Source organism: Crocodylus porosus, unplaced genomic scaffold (assembly GCF_001723895.1).
Source record: "Crocodylus porosus isolate Cpor-Errol unplaced genomic scaffold, CroPor_comp1, whole genome shotgun sequence".
NCBI lineage: Eukaryota > Metazoa > Chordata > Crocodylia > Crocodylidae > Crocodylus > Crocodylus porosus.
The window spans coordinates 10,267,105-10,279,933 of record NW_017728925.1 but is presented as its reverse complement, the minus strand read 5'-3'; the positions used below and the strand labels follow the sequence as shown (position 1 = coordinate 10,279,933).

The window sequence follows — 12,829 nt, the reverse complement described above, 5'->3', positions numbered from 1 at the left end:
CGCTTGTACTGCAGATCTTCCCTTTCAGGGTCCCCAGCAATCCTTTCCCTTTTGTCTTCTCCAGCATCCAGACAAGATGCTCAGCCTCGAGCGAGGGTTTTGCAAAGCGCAGTCCCTGCTGCAGGGAGTGTGGGAGCTCATCTCCTTGTCACTGCTAGGACTGCTGAATCCACGGCCTGGCTCTTTTCCCACCTCACAAAAGCTTATGCTATCTATCAATCCACATTGCGTTATCTATATATCCATCTATCTAGCAGGCCATCAGTCTATCAGTCCATCAATCTATCCATCTATCAACTTATCTCTCCACCTGTTGGCCTGTCTAGCTATCCATGCATCCATCGATCTATCCAGCCATCACATCCATTCGTCTTTGCATCAGTAGAAGTGTCACCAGCAGGTCTAGGGAAGTGATCCTGCACCTCTCTTCTGCATTGGTGACGCCATATCTGCAGTTTTGGTCCCACACTACAGAAAGGATGTAGACAGATTGGAGACAGACCAGTGGAAGGCAACGAAAATGGTTCGGAGGCTGCGGGACATGATTTAGGAGAAGAGGCTGAGGGAACTAGGTGTATTTAGTTTAGAGAAGAGAAGATGAGGGAGGATTTCATAGCAGCCTTCACCTCCCTGCAGTGGGGTTACAAAGAGGATGGCGCTGGACTGTGCCTGTGGGGGCAGACAACAGAACAAGGAGCGACAGTCTCCACTTGCAGCAAGGGACGTTCAGGTGAGACATGAGGAAAAACGTTCTCATTAGGCAGGTAATAAAACACTGGAAAGGTATCCCGAGAGGTGGTGGGCTCTCCATCCTTGGGGGTTTTAAGACCTGGGTAGGGGCCCTGCTGGGATGATGTCGTTGGGGCCGGTCCTCCTTTGAGCAGCAGGATGGACTAGACGTGACCTCCTGAGGGCCCTTCCAGCCCTCATTTCCTTCCTCTGTCTGTCTGCGATTCTATTTAAGAACTAAAACTTCGGCGTGGATTTACTGAACATTTGTACGATGGGCATTAATGGAAATGTTTTGTCTTTAAATTATACCAGAATTAAAAAAAAAAAAATAACTGTCTTTCTTCCGCCGGCCCGTGAGGTCGCCCCTCCCCCCGCGGCCGGTTGGTGTCGCGGCCTGTCACACCCAGCGGGCAGCCCCTCCCAGGGCGGGGCGAGGCGCCGCCATGGCAACCATGCGGCCAATCCCCGCTGCCCAGGCCCGCGCGGCGCTTCCGGGTGCGGCGGTTGGCGGGATGGGGTCGGGGTGGGGGGTGCGCACGGCGCACGCGGCGGTGAGCGGGGCGCTGGCGCTGACTCTGTTCGTGCACCGCACAGGTGAGGGGGGACGGGAGAGGAGGGGGCCCCCCCGCCCGGCCCCGGGCCGCCCCCCGCCCCTGCTGACGGCCGCGCCGTGTCTTGCAGAGCTGCGGGAGCGCGGGGAGCCGCTGCGGGCGCTGGGCTTCGCGGCGCTGGTGCTGGGCTCCGTGCTGCTGCACTGGACCGTGTCCCTCATGGACCCCGGCTTCGTCCCGCAGGTCGGTGCGCGCCCTCGGGATGGGTGGCCCCGTGCTCCGCAGCCGGCTCGGGGGTGCTGTCCCTGCGGCTGCCCGGCTTGCAGAGGACCAGTGCGTTGAGAGAGCGCGCCTGTGACATGCCCTACAGAGGTGTCCACGCGCGATGTCTCACAGCAAGTGGGGGGCAACCAAGGCACCAGCCCCCTGCAGGGTTTCAGTAGGACCCAGAACCCGCTCGCTACTCGTGTATGAGGTGTTACCTCAGTCTCCTCCAGCTCTAGCAGCTGCTGTCCTCCTCTAGGAATTTCTCTTCGGCATTTCTAAATGCGGCTGTTTGTAAGCCTCCAGGAAAAACGATACAGGCAAGCACCTGGTGCTGTGTGGCTCCACAGCTGGTACTGCAGCCTAGGTGTCACCATCCAGGTTCTGGAATTCCCCCCTCACCCGATACTACTTCTCCTTAGGAGCTCTCCTCTCTCGTCACCTTTTTGTAGGCAGGGGTGAGCGAAGAGCAAGAAGCAATGATACCTCCGCTTCCAAAAACCGTTCAGCTACGGCGCTGTGGCTACTGCATGGTGAAGGTAGGCCTACAGAGCTCTAGGAGCATCGACTCTTTTGGCTCTTTGTTTTCACTCTTTTTGATCCGAGCACATTTGTGGTCAGCCAGTACGCATAACAGGGAGGTGTCACTGTCTTAAGGTGACAATCCAAGGCAAGAACAGACAACTGCACATTTCTATTAAAAGTCCAATCTTGAGATAAAAGGTGGGTAACCAAGGGGAAAGGCAACCCAGTAGTTAAAATTGGACACTGAGACTTGTATTTATTTTTCCAAGGTTAGAGGTAAGTCCTTGGGCATCTCAAAACCCAATAGCTCAATGGGCAAACTCTCTTTCTGCCTAACTTATCAAAAAGTTTCATTTCCTGCCCCTGGGGCAAGGGGCTGGATTCAGTGATCCTCTGGGGTCCCTTCCAGCCCAAATGTCTATGAAATCTATGAAAGGGAGTTGGTTAAGAGTCTGAAGACTGGAGTTGAGCTGAGCAGAATGCCTTGGACAGATTTATTAGCAGAGAGGAGCTGATTAGAGGCTTGGGAATAAGCCTAAATTCTAACGGTCAGGCATAGTTTGGCCTAGAGGAGAAATAAGAACAATGATCCATCCTGGCTCTGGTGGATCCTGTGTCCCTGAAGCATAGGAACATGGAGCTGTTTTATAAAATGCAGTGTTAGCCAAGCTCCTGTAAGTAATCTGGGACTGACTATCAGAAGGAGCCATGAGCTTAGGCTGGCAGACAGCAAGTGAACCTCAAGGACCAGTCTTCCCTCCTTGCGCTCCCTGCCCAGCCACCCCCTCCACCCCCTTTTAAAGTGGCAGAAGAGGAACTCGGTTTTCATTCTTCTCTTGTCCAGCACTGTGAGGACAGTTGCTCTTTGCCTGCACACACTCTGATCACTCCCTTCACTGGCAGGTATCTCAGGTTTTCAACTTAAAATCCTTCCTGCTTGCATAAGGGAATTGCCCTACATTGCTGGGAGTCTTTTATTAAGAATGGAGTCCAGTACAATGGGGTGAGAAACTTGGCTGGAGGACTATAGGTGATTAAACATTTCTACTTTTCTGAAGAATAATACAGTGATTGCTCTATCTAAATAACGTCTAAGCAGCATTCAGATTTCCCCTGGCACTGGGCACTCTAGGTGAGTGGTCTTCTGGTTGAGTTCTTCATCTCTGTGGCTCAGCAACTATTTCATTGCTCCAGGCAGAGGCACAGAGTAAAGAGGGCCAGTGCACACCTCCCTGCCTCTGAGTACCTGGTAGCCTTGTAAGGGTGCTGGCTTGGAGGATTGGCACTGTGGATTCAGATCCCATGGATGTCTGATCTCAGCTGAGCAATTGAGCCATGAGGAGAGTGGGAAAACAGGGGGCACCACCAGCGGTGCTCTTCCTTGACCCAGGCTGGCTAGGTTATCCCCACCCTTCTCTTCAGTGTACATCTCAGGATGCCTATGCCTCCCAGCTTAAGGAGAGTGGGCACCATTGCTCCTGTGTACTAGGTTGAGGTGGGCAGAGATGTGAGTGCTGTCTTACTCAATAGATGAGTGGGTGCAGTAGGTGGAGCTGAAGAAGTCATCACTGTTCCATGTAACACTAACTATATAGAAAAGATACAGTATGTAGTTATTACCAAAGTGTATTTAAATTAGTATTATAAAAGACACCATTCTTTATAATAACTAAATAATTAATGAACCAGTATTAAAAGACACCATTCTTTAATTAGTATTATTTTTAAAAGACACCGTTTTTTAAAGATTAAATACAGACCTGTCTTTATCTGTACTCCAACACCTCCAACTGTTTATTGCCCCAACACCAAGAGACCTCCCCTCATATCCTCTCACTTTGAGCAACATTTGAACTCCCAGCTCTTAGTTCTATACAAGCCCAACACCTTAACCACCATGCTACTGGTAGTTTAGTACCACATTTTTCAGAATTAACATATATCTTCTGTTGAAGCTTGTCCTTTTCACCTTTGATAGCATTCAGTATGGTTGAAATATTTACCTGAGGTGTAGGAGTTTGCTGGATCTAGTCTCAAGGCAGATGACATTTTATTTTACTTGCATGATGGGGGAATGGTTTCAAATAGCTGTCACCACAGTAACTTGCCCCACGAACCCCAGCAACATAGTAGGTAGCTCAGGTGCTGAAGCTTTAGTGCTCTGGGCCCCTAGCCCTTGTGCAGCTCAAGTTGACTGGTATACTGGCTGCAAGATAGGGAAGCCCTGCTACATACAGTGCACAACTCCATGGGAGGCAGGTAAGTTCTGAGGTTGCTTCCTATGAAGCAGTGCAGGCATCTCCTGTGAATCGCATTCTTCAGTCCTGACTCTTCCCCCCTGTTCTGTCCTGGGGCCTCTCTGAGGCTGTGACTTCTACCAGGTGGCATGGTGCGACTTGGCCTGTAGCGCTGTAGGATCCTTGGCTGAGGAGAGGAATTTCATCACAGGATCTTCAGTGTTAGAGCTGCTAAGACAGCTTGTTCCAGCTGCCAGCAGCCCATGTGTGACGTGGCTGTAGGAGGTAGGCTAGTGCCAGCTGTTCAGCAGCTGTCAGTGATAGTACCCAGTCACATGCACCTGGACTGGTGATTTATGGCACCACTCAGTTACCTCAGCCTGTATCTGTGCATGGGGCAGTAGGGGCTAGTGACTAGGAAGTTTGCATTGAACCTTTTGGTGGCCTGGTGGTTGTGCATCAGCTGGAGCAGCACCTGTGGAGGACAGCAATACAAGAGCCGGGAAAATCTTTTACAACAGTATGTTAAGCCAGGGGTGGCCAACCTGCAGCTCTGGAGCCACATGCTGCTCTTCAGAAGTAAATATGCATCTCCTTGAATCTTTGCACAAGCACATGGTGAACGACTTCAATTTGGAAAGATTCAAGGAGATGCACATTCACTTCTGAAGAGCCGCATGCGACTCCACAGCCGCAGGTTGGCCACCCGTCTTAAGCCAAAATGAAGCAAAAAACAGTGATCCCATGAAGGAACCATCTTTATTTGCTGCAGTCTCCATCACAGAACCCTTTTTGTTAGTGTGTGAAGCTGCTTTTTGATTTTTACCTGGCTGAGTCTGTTAGGAAAAGACAGTTATTTACTATACTGTTGCAGCACTTTCAACAGATCCTGTTGCATGCTCAAGGCTTTGATGTGCAAGATGGGCCTTCATTTGTGCACGGAGATGCACCAAACACAACAGGATTCCTATGGGAGTAAGAATCTAACTCAGCCAAGCTGAATGCTCAGTGCTGTATCTAGATAAGAATGTTTGAGAGCTCGCTGGTGTTAAGGCTTATAGAGAAAGGATGTGAGCTGAAATGAAATTCAGCTGTTACAAGCATAAAGCATGCCAACAAGAGGTGTGAAGGGAAGAGGAGATAGCAAGCACATTATGGATCTCAGGAAGTGAAATCTAAACATTCTTGGAGAACATCAGCTGTAAAAAGTAGAATGTCTAGAAACCGATGCTAGAAACCCTGCTCTAGCGAAGGCCTGGTTGCAAAAACTTTGCCCACTGAGACATTAAAAAAAAGACCCCCAAAATTAATATGATATAGCTAATAAAGCAGCATTGAATAAGAATTCTGCAAGTCCAGGGGCAGAAGATAAGCTACTGGACTCTGCCTGTCTGTTGAACGTGAACTAGAGAAGAGGAAAAAGATGAGCACTAACCTAAGATCCTGTCTAACCTAACTTAATCCTGTCTAAGAAATGAAGGAGGGCATTGAGCCAGTTACCCAATTGGTCATTAAAGCCTAATTGTAATGTGCAATTTAAACCTTAAATATTTAGATGTTTCTCTTACTAACTGGATGTAACTAGCCCCTTGCCAGTGAGAAATACAAACCAAACATAAATGATGACAACATACTTTATAGCATCGTTAACACAATAATTTATATTTCCAACAAACAGACTTACTGGAGGATAATGATTCATGCCACATAGTGCTTAATTTAAACAAATTTTACTGCCAGGTGTCCTTTAGCCATCTTTAAGTCAGCCGGCCCTGGTGGGTTACACCCAAGGGTATTCAGGGAGCTGGCGAATGTCATAGCTCAGCCCCTGGCACAGATCTTTGAGAGTTCTTGGCGCTCTGGTGAAGTGCCCGATGATTGGAAGAAGGCCAATGTTGTGCCTATCTTCAAGAAAGGGAGGAAAGTAGATCCAGCAAACTATAGGCCCATCAGCCTGACCTCTATCCTGGGGAAAGTCTTGGAAAAGATTATCAAGGAGGCCATCCTTAGCAGACTAGCTGAAGGCAATATCCTGAGGGATACCCAGCATGGGTTTGTTGCAGGTAGGTCTTGCTTAACTAATCTCGTTTCCTTTTATGACCAGGTAACTTATCACCTGGACAAAGGGGAAGAGATCAATGTCATATACCTCGATTTAAAAAAAGCCTTCTATCTGGTATCCCACAATCACCTCTTGGTTAAACTGGCTAACTGTGGCCTTGATGTCACCATGATCCGCTGGCTGGGGAACTGGCTCCGCAGTAGGATCCAGAGGGTGGTGGTCAATGGGAGCCAATCGTCTTGGTGTGCTGTGACCAGTGGGGTCCCACAAGGCTCTGTCCTCGGGCCTGTAGTGTTTAACATCTTCATCAACGATGTGGACATTGGTGTCAGAAGCGGACTGGCCAAGTTCGCTGACGACACCAAACTCTGGGGTAAAGCATCCACACCCGAGGACAGGAGGGTGATCCAGGCAGATCTGGACAGACTTATGAAATGGGCGGACGAGAACCTGATGGTGTTCAACACCAAAAAATGCAAGGTTCTCCACCTTGAGAGGAAAAACCTGCACCTTGCATATAGGCTTGGTAGTCCTACACTGGTTAGCACTACAGTCCCCAAGAAAGGGACTTGGGGGTCACGGTTGACTACAAGATGAACATGAGCCTTCAGTGTGATGCTGCAGCTAGTAAAGCGAACAAAACACTGGCTTGCATCCATAGATGCTTCTCAAGCAGATCCCAGGATGTCATTCTCCTATTGTACTCGGCCTTGGTGAGGCCGCAGCTGAAGTACTGCATCCAGTTTTGGGCTCCGCAATTCAAAAAGGATGTGGAGAAGCTTGAGAGGGTGCAGAGGAGAGCCACACTCATGATCAGAGGGCAGGAAGATGGACCTTATGATGAGAGGCTGAGAGCAATGGGGCTATTCAGCCTGGAAAAGCGCAGGCTCAGGGTGATCTGGTAGCCACCTATAAGCTGATCAGGGGTGCTTATCAGGATCTGGGGGAACAACTGTTCACCAGAGCCCCCCAAGGGATGACGAGATCGAATGGTCACAAACTCCACTGTAACCAGTTCAGGCTGACATAAGAAAGAACTTCTTCACTATCCGAGCCCCCAAGGGTTGGAACAGACTGCCACCTGAGGCAGTTCAAGCGCCCACTTTGAACGCCTTCAAAACACATTTCGATGTTTATCTTGCTGGGATCCTATGACTTCAGCTGACTTCCTGCCCTTGGGGCGGGGGGCTGAACTTGATGATCCTCCGGGGTCCCTTCTAGCCCAAATGCCTATGAAGACATCATGAGTTAAACCCCCAGCAAAGACAAACCATAGATTAAACAGAACAGTAGTTAGCAGGTATATTTCTTAGTATTTAACAGACATGCTGTCTATACATATTAAATAAAATATACCAACATCTGCAGTGGGAGATGACCATAGTAATTTTCTCATTACACAGCCAAAGCTAGTAATCCACCAGTATCCCCAACAATTCAACTGCATATTTCACAATAATACTTCCATTGCTTAATTATTTACTACCATAAATATGCATAGCTCTTTACAGTACTGATGATAAGAACTCTCCTTTCCTAAGGAAGTGAATAAAAGATTTTCATAGCTGTCATGATACTTCTTTTACCATTTGTAATTTTAGTTGTAAGACAGCTCCTCCAGAAGGAATGTAGTGGTAGGTCAAGGATGTAACAGCCTCTATATTCTCTGGAGAAATCATGCAAGTGGCTTGTTCGGAAGGGTTCCAAGTATCCAGCACTTACTATATTAAATGGATCTGCTAATAACTAGCTGCAAGACAAAATTAGGGGAAATTTAAATTGAAGATGACAAAACAAGTCATTCAGTTGTGTGTATATCTTTATCTGTGAAAGGGGATGGCAACTAGTGTTCAAGCTACTCTACAATTCTTATTAACATGATCAGTCTCAGAGGATCTGTCTTGCTTATGGGGCACTAGTTTCTTGCTAACCCCCTATTTCACAGGGGAAGCTAAGTCTGGTGGGCTGTCATTGCTGTTTACTTATTCCACAGCAACCAATGCGAGCCAAGCACTGCCGGGTGTGTCAGCACTGCGTACGCCGCTTTGACCATCACTGCCCCTGCATTGAGAACTGCGTGGGAGAGAAGAATCACTCACTTTTTGTAGCCTACTTGGCCGTGCAGCTTGTGGTCCTGTTGTGGGCTCTTCACATTGCTTGGTAAGCCTGAGGCCTCTGGCAGGCATCATTTACTTTTGAGGTTTTTCAGAGCTTTCACAAGAGCTGAATATTCTCAAAGTCCAGCTAAAGGGCTGGGGCAGAGCAAGGAGAGCAGTGGGTGGAATTCACCTTATACCTTGTTCACCCTTGGCTCTGCTCCCCTCAAAGGGGATTGCTGTGGAGGAGTAACCTAGCTACTGGGAGTGCGTCTTCATGAGCACATGTATGGTTTGTGGCACCACATAGTGCATGTACTGCACATGCATGTGTTTGCCACACTACAAATTTGGAGCGTGGCAGAGGTTATTTTTTGACACTGTGGGATTCCAGTGTCAAACACACACCAGAAAAAAAGTGGGGTGGTAGACATGGCGGCAGCCTGCTTTGTGCAAAACGGAAGCCTGGCTGGCCAGAGCCATGCTCTGGTCGCCAACCAGACTGCGCGCCCTGATCGCTGCTGTCGGAGTCCCCAGGACACCAGCTAAGGCTGCTGGGACCAGCCTCCCCTACCCCACCTGGGGCAACTTGCCATGCGCCAGAGTGCACATGCAGCGGTGTTCCACAAGGACAACTAGTAACAGCAGAAATATATGCTGCTGCTGTTTGTGTCTGGGGAACGCACATTCCCGCTCGTGGAGATGCACCATATATGGGTTTAAAAAAAGTGTTTCGTAACGGATAAAAATCCTGACCCCTCACAGCAGTAACAGCAGATGGACAAGGTGGTTCTAGGATGAGAATCACTCAAGAAATTGGACATGTAGCTTAACTACATTTTATGAAAACAGCAATAGCCTGAGCTCTGAGACTTAAGGTCAGATACTCTGGATAGATACGCTACTTACAAATGTTGAGCACTAAGCCTGTGCGAAGCGGCTAGTACTTGCTTCGGATTCGGCCAACTTGGGGGACAGTGATTTGATTCGGCAATCCGTATCACTGTCCCGAATCTGATTCAGAGATTTGGCTGCTGCTGAACTGGCCGAATCACACAGGCCCCATCTCCTGCTGACTCTCTCAGCCCGAGCTCCTGGCTCTTTTTTCTTTCCCCCCCCCAAAAAGCCCTCACTCACCAGCTGCTGCCAGGTGGGAGATGATCCCCACTGCCCCTCACCATGTGGAGGACTCTGCCACAAGCCCCCCGCCCGCTCTCCCAGGGTTCCCATGGCTGCCCTTCCCAGCTCTTTGAAAAAAATAAAAAAGCTCAACTTACTAGCTCCTGCCTGGTTGTGGGGGAAGGGGTGATCTCCATTGCCCCATGCTGTGTGGGGGGATCTGCCATGAGCCCCAGATGCCCCAAGGTTGCTGCAGCAGCTGGTGAGCCCAGTTTTTTTTTTTGTTTGTTTGTTTTTTTAAAAGGGCTGGGAGCGAGGGGGCTCATGGCAGCACCCCTCCCCCCCCCATGTGGCATGGGGCAATTGAGGGCAGTGGGAATTACCTCCTTGTTTGGCAGCAGCTGGTGAGTGGGGCCTTTTAAGGAGCCCGGAGCTGGGGCCAGGCAGGGCAGCCATGGTGGGGAGGCAGGGTGGGGGTGGGGCCCCGGGGGAGGTCCCCCCAGGGCCCCTTCCTTCAGCCCCCCCACTCCCCCACCCCCTGGTTACCAGCATGGAGTCCAGGTCCAGCTCCCTGCTGCAGCCAGCAGGGACTGCCCAAATCGCTGAAACTCTGAATCTTTTCTGAATTGATTCAGAAAGCTTCGAATTGATTCAGACCTTTGAAATTGGTCCCAATTCCATTCAGATTCAGAGGTTCTGCCGCCGAATCTCCTCTGAATTGAATTAGCACCCAAAGCATCGCAGAGCCCTCCTGAGCACAGTCTTACTCCCAATAGACCCTCAGCGTTTCCCAAAGACTTCTGAAAAAGTGGGGAGGTAGGTTGAGAGTCTGGCTATAGGTCTATCCCATCAGTGCCAGCTTCCATTCTCCATATTCTGGACAGCACTAAAGACCTGAAACAGCCTTGGGAGAGGGAAGGCTGTTGCCTTTGTTGGCAGCAACAATGTAGGTAGTTAACAGAGTTTGATCGTTTGGATTGCAACTATTGGTATGTTTCTGCTTTAAACTTGTCTTAAAGGAAGTCATTTGGGCCTTGTTGGTGGCTAGTTAGCTTTTCCCACCTTATTTCAAAGCAAGCTTTTCTTTACAGGTGGCAAGTAGTGAAACTCCACATAATCGGTATTACTGTGCCCTGGAACTGCACTTACACAGCTCTCCAGTGATTAACTGGGAAAGCCAGTTGGCTTTCTGCTTGTCAGGAGAAGCTAGTTTTATAAGGATTTGGATGTTCAGTACATCTTTCACGGGGAGGTCCTACTGAATTCAGAACTGACTTTTACTTTTGGACAAAGTTTTACCATGCTTCAGAGCTCCAACACCTGTATGAAGTGTTATCACTTATCAGTGTCACAATCAGAAGTGGAGTTGTGAGTCAGGCTGAAGCATGTCTTGCTGTTCCCTGGTCTAATATAATCTGAGGTCCATATCTAGCCCACTATGACCAGATTGTATTTGTTTCTTACCTGAAAGGTCAGGCCTTTATTTCGAAGGGTCATGGAAGTGGCTGAAGCACAACATCTTCCTCCTCCTGTCCTTTGTCCTGATGGCCATATTCACTGTGGTAGTGGTGCTGCTACTGGCTTCCCATTTGTACCTGGTCTCATGCAACACTACTACGTGGGAGTTCATGTCCCGCCACCGCATCTCCTACCTGCGACACTGTGAGACGGAGAACCCATTTGATCAAGGGCTCATCCGCAACCTCTGGAGATTTTTCTGTACCTGCCACCTTGTTGCATGGGAAAAAATGTATTTCCAGGAAGACAGTGACCCTGTTTAATTGTAGGATGTAAAGTCAAGCAGGCTTTAACGGTTGACTTAAATGTAATTACAAGAGGAAATAATTTAACTACAGGATGAGCCCAAGTGCCTGAAGACTTTAAACAATTTACTGGTAGAACTGAAACTTGTGTTGCAACCCAAAAGTGTTGTCTTCATTAGTTACTGCTTCCTTGCAGAGGGATTGTACTCCGCAGTGGCCTATGTGATTGATAATGTGATTTGCCTCATCCACAGGAGCAAACCTCCTTAAAAAGAGGAGCAAAAAAGGTGGCTCAGGTTTTACTCAGTACATCCAGGTAACAACAGGCTTTGTTCTGGGCATCCCCAAGGGGAGATTTCCGACTTGAGTGGAGGCAAGTCTCCTTCTACTTCAGGTTGCTGATTGAGGCAGTGTTAGCAAGAATTGGTTACAAATTACACCTTTGCCTTTTTAAAAAACAAAACAAAAACAAAAACAAAATCTTACTCTCTCCCTTCCCAATTACTGTCTTTCCCCCGCCAGGGTAAAGCAGCAGGCAAAAAAGTTAATTTCTGACAAACGGACTAGAATCAGTACAGTCCCTGTGACCTTTCTTCAGCAGGATTCTGCCTGCCTTGCCAGCAGAGGTGGGCAAATAATAGGAAAGTTTTGAATAAATATTTGGACAATGAAAAGCAAGTGACAGTTTACCGCATGCCATAGTGTTGTCCTTTCCACAAAGATTTGAGATTTACTCCTAATAATATGCATGAGAAAATACTGTAAATACACTGAGTCAGAGTTCATGATGGGTTGGGTTACTTATATCCAGCAAGTCACCAAAGCAATATTATTGACCTACAGATAGCAAAATACATTAACAAAAACTTCAGCTGTGAATGAACAGATCTGAACATTTTAGGATCTGTTTGTTCATGAACAGAAAAAAAAATATTCTTCTACTAGTTTGTTTATGCACAGAACTCTTTGTCTTCTCCCATTTAGCTTGTTTGGGCAATGACTACCTCTAAATATTTTTCTTGTTATTCTGTAATGCTGTATAGAGAAGTGTCAATGGGATGAGCAGAGGTAGTTTTTAACTGGTAACAGTGGGCTGCAGCTGCTGTTTTTTCTTACTTGCCCTTCTGGTAGTAATAGCTTTAAAATTAATTTATAAAGGAAATCTCTAACACTAATAATACCTGTAATACATTTTCAACTTAAAAGAAGAGACAGTAGGCCCCTATTTGTATTTTAAGAGAGTTAAGAGGCAAATCAAATAAGCAGTGGCAAAATTACTAGTAACTAATCTTATCTTAGATTAAAATGGAAAACTCAGTACGGCATTTTAGTCAGCACTGGGCACGTCTCAATAACACTGCAGTAGCATGCTGGGCAAAACCCCATGCTAATATGCTACCACAGGGTGTTGTCAGCCGGGATGGGGAGGGGTACACGTACCCTTGGGGGTAGTTGGGAAGGCAATGGGACAGAAAAGCTG

General features: G+C 48.0%; 1 protein-coding gene across 1 annotated transcript; it reads left to right on the top strand.

Moving 5' to 3' along the window:
* Positions 1–1,237: 1,237 nt before the first annotated feature.
* Positions 1,238–12,027, top strand: ZDHHC12 (zinc finger DHHC-type containing 12). Its single transcript, XM_019540738.1, has 5 exons — positions 1,238–1,326; positions 1,414–1,526; positions 2,000–2,086; positions 8,365–8,531; positions 11,058–12,027. The coding sequence occupies exons 1-5, from the start codon at positions 1,245–1,247 to the stop codon at positions 11,365–11,367; spliced, it is 759 nt and encodes a 252-aa protein (XP_019396283.1). The 5' UTR covers positions 1,238–1,244; the 3' UTR covers positions 11,368–12,027.
* Positions 12,028–12,829: the final 802 nt, after the last annotated feature.

Coding starts and splice junctions, on each gene's coding strand:
- ZDHHC12 (XM_019540738.1), top strand. CDS start 1,245: ATGGGGTCGGGGTGGGGGGTGCGCACGGCGCACGCGGCGGTGAGCGGG. Junction 1,527..1,999: donor ACCCCGGCTTCGTCCCGCAG/GTCGGTGCGCGC, acceptor ACCTTTTTGTAG/GCAGGGGTGAGCGAAGAGCA. Junction 8,532..11,057: donor TGGGCTCTTCACATTGCTTG/GTAAGCCTGAGG, acceptor CTTACCTGAAAG/GTCAGGCCTTTATTTCGAAG.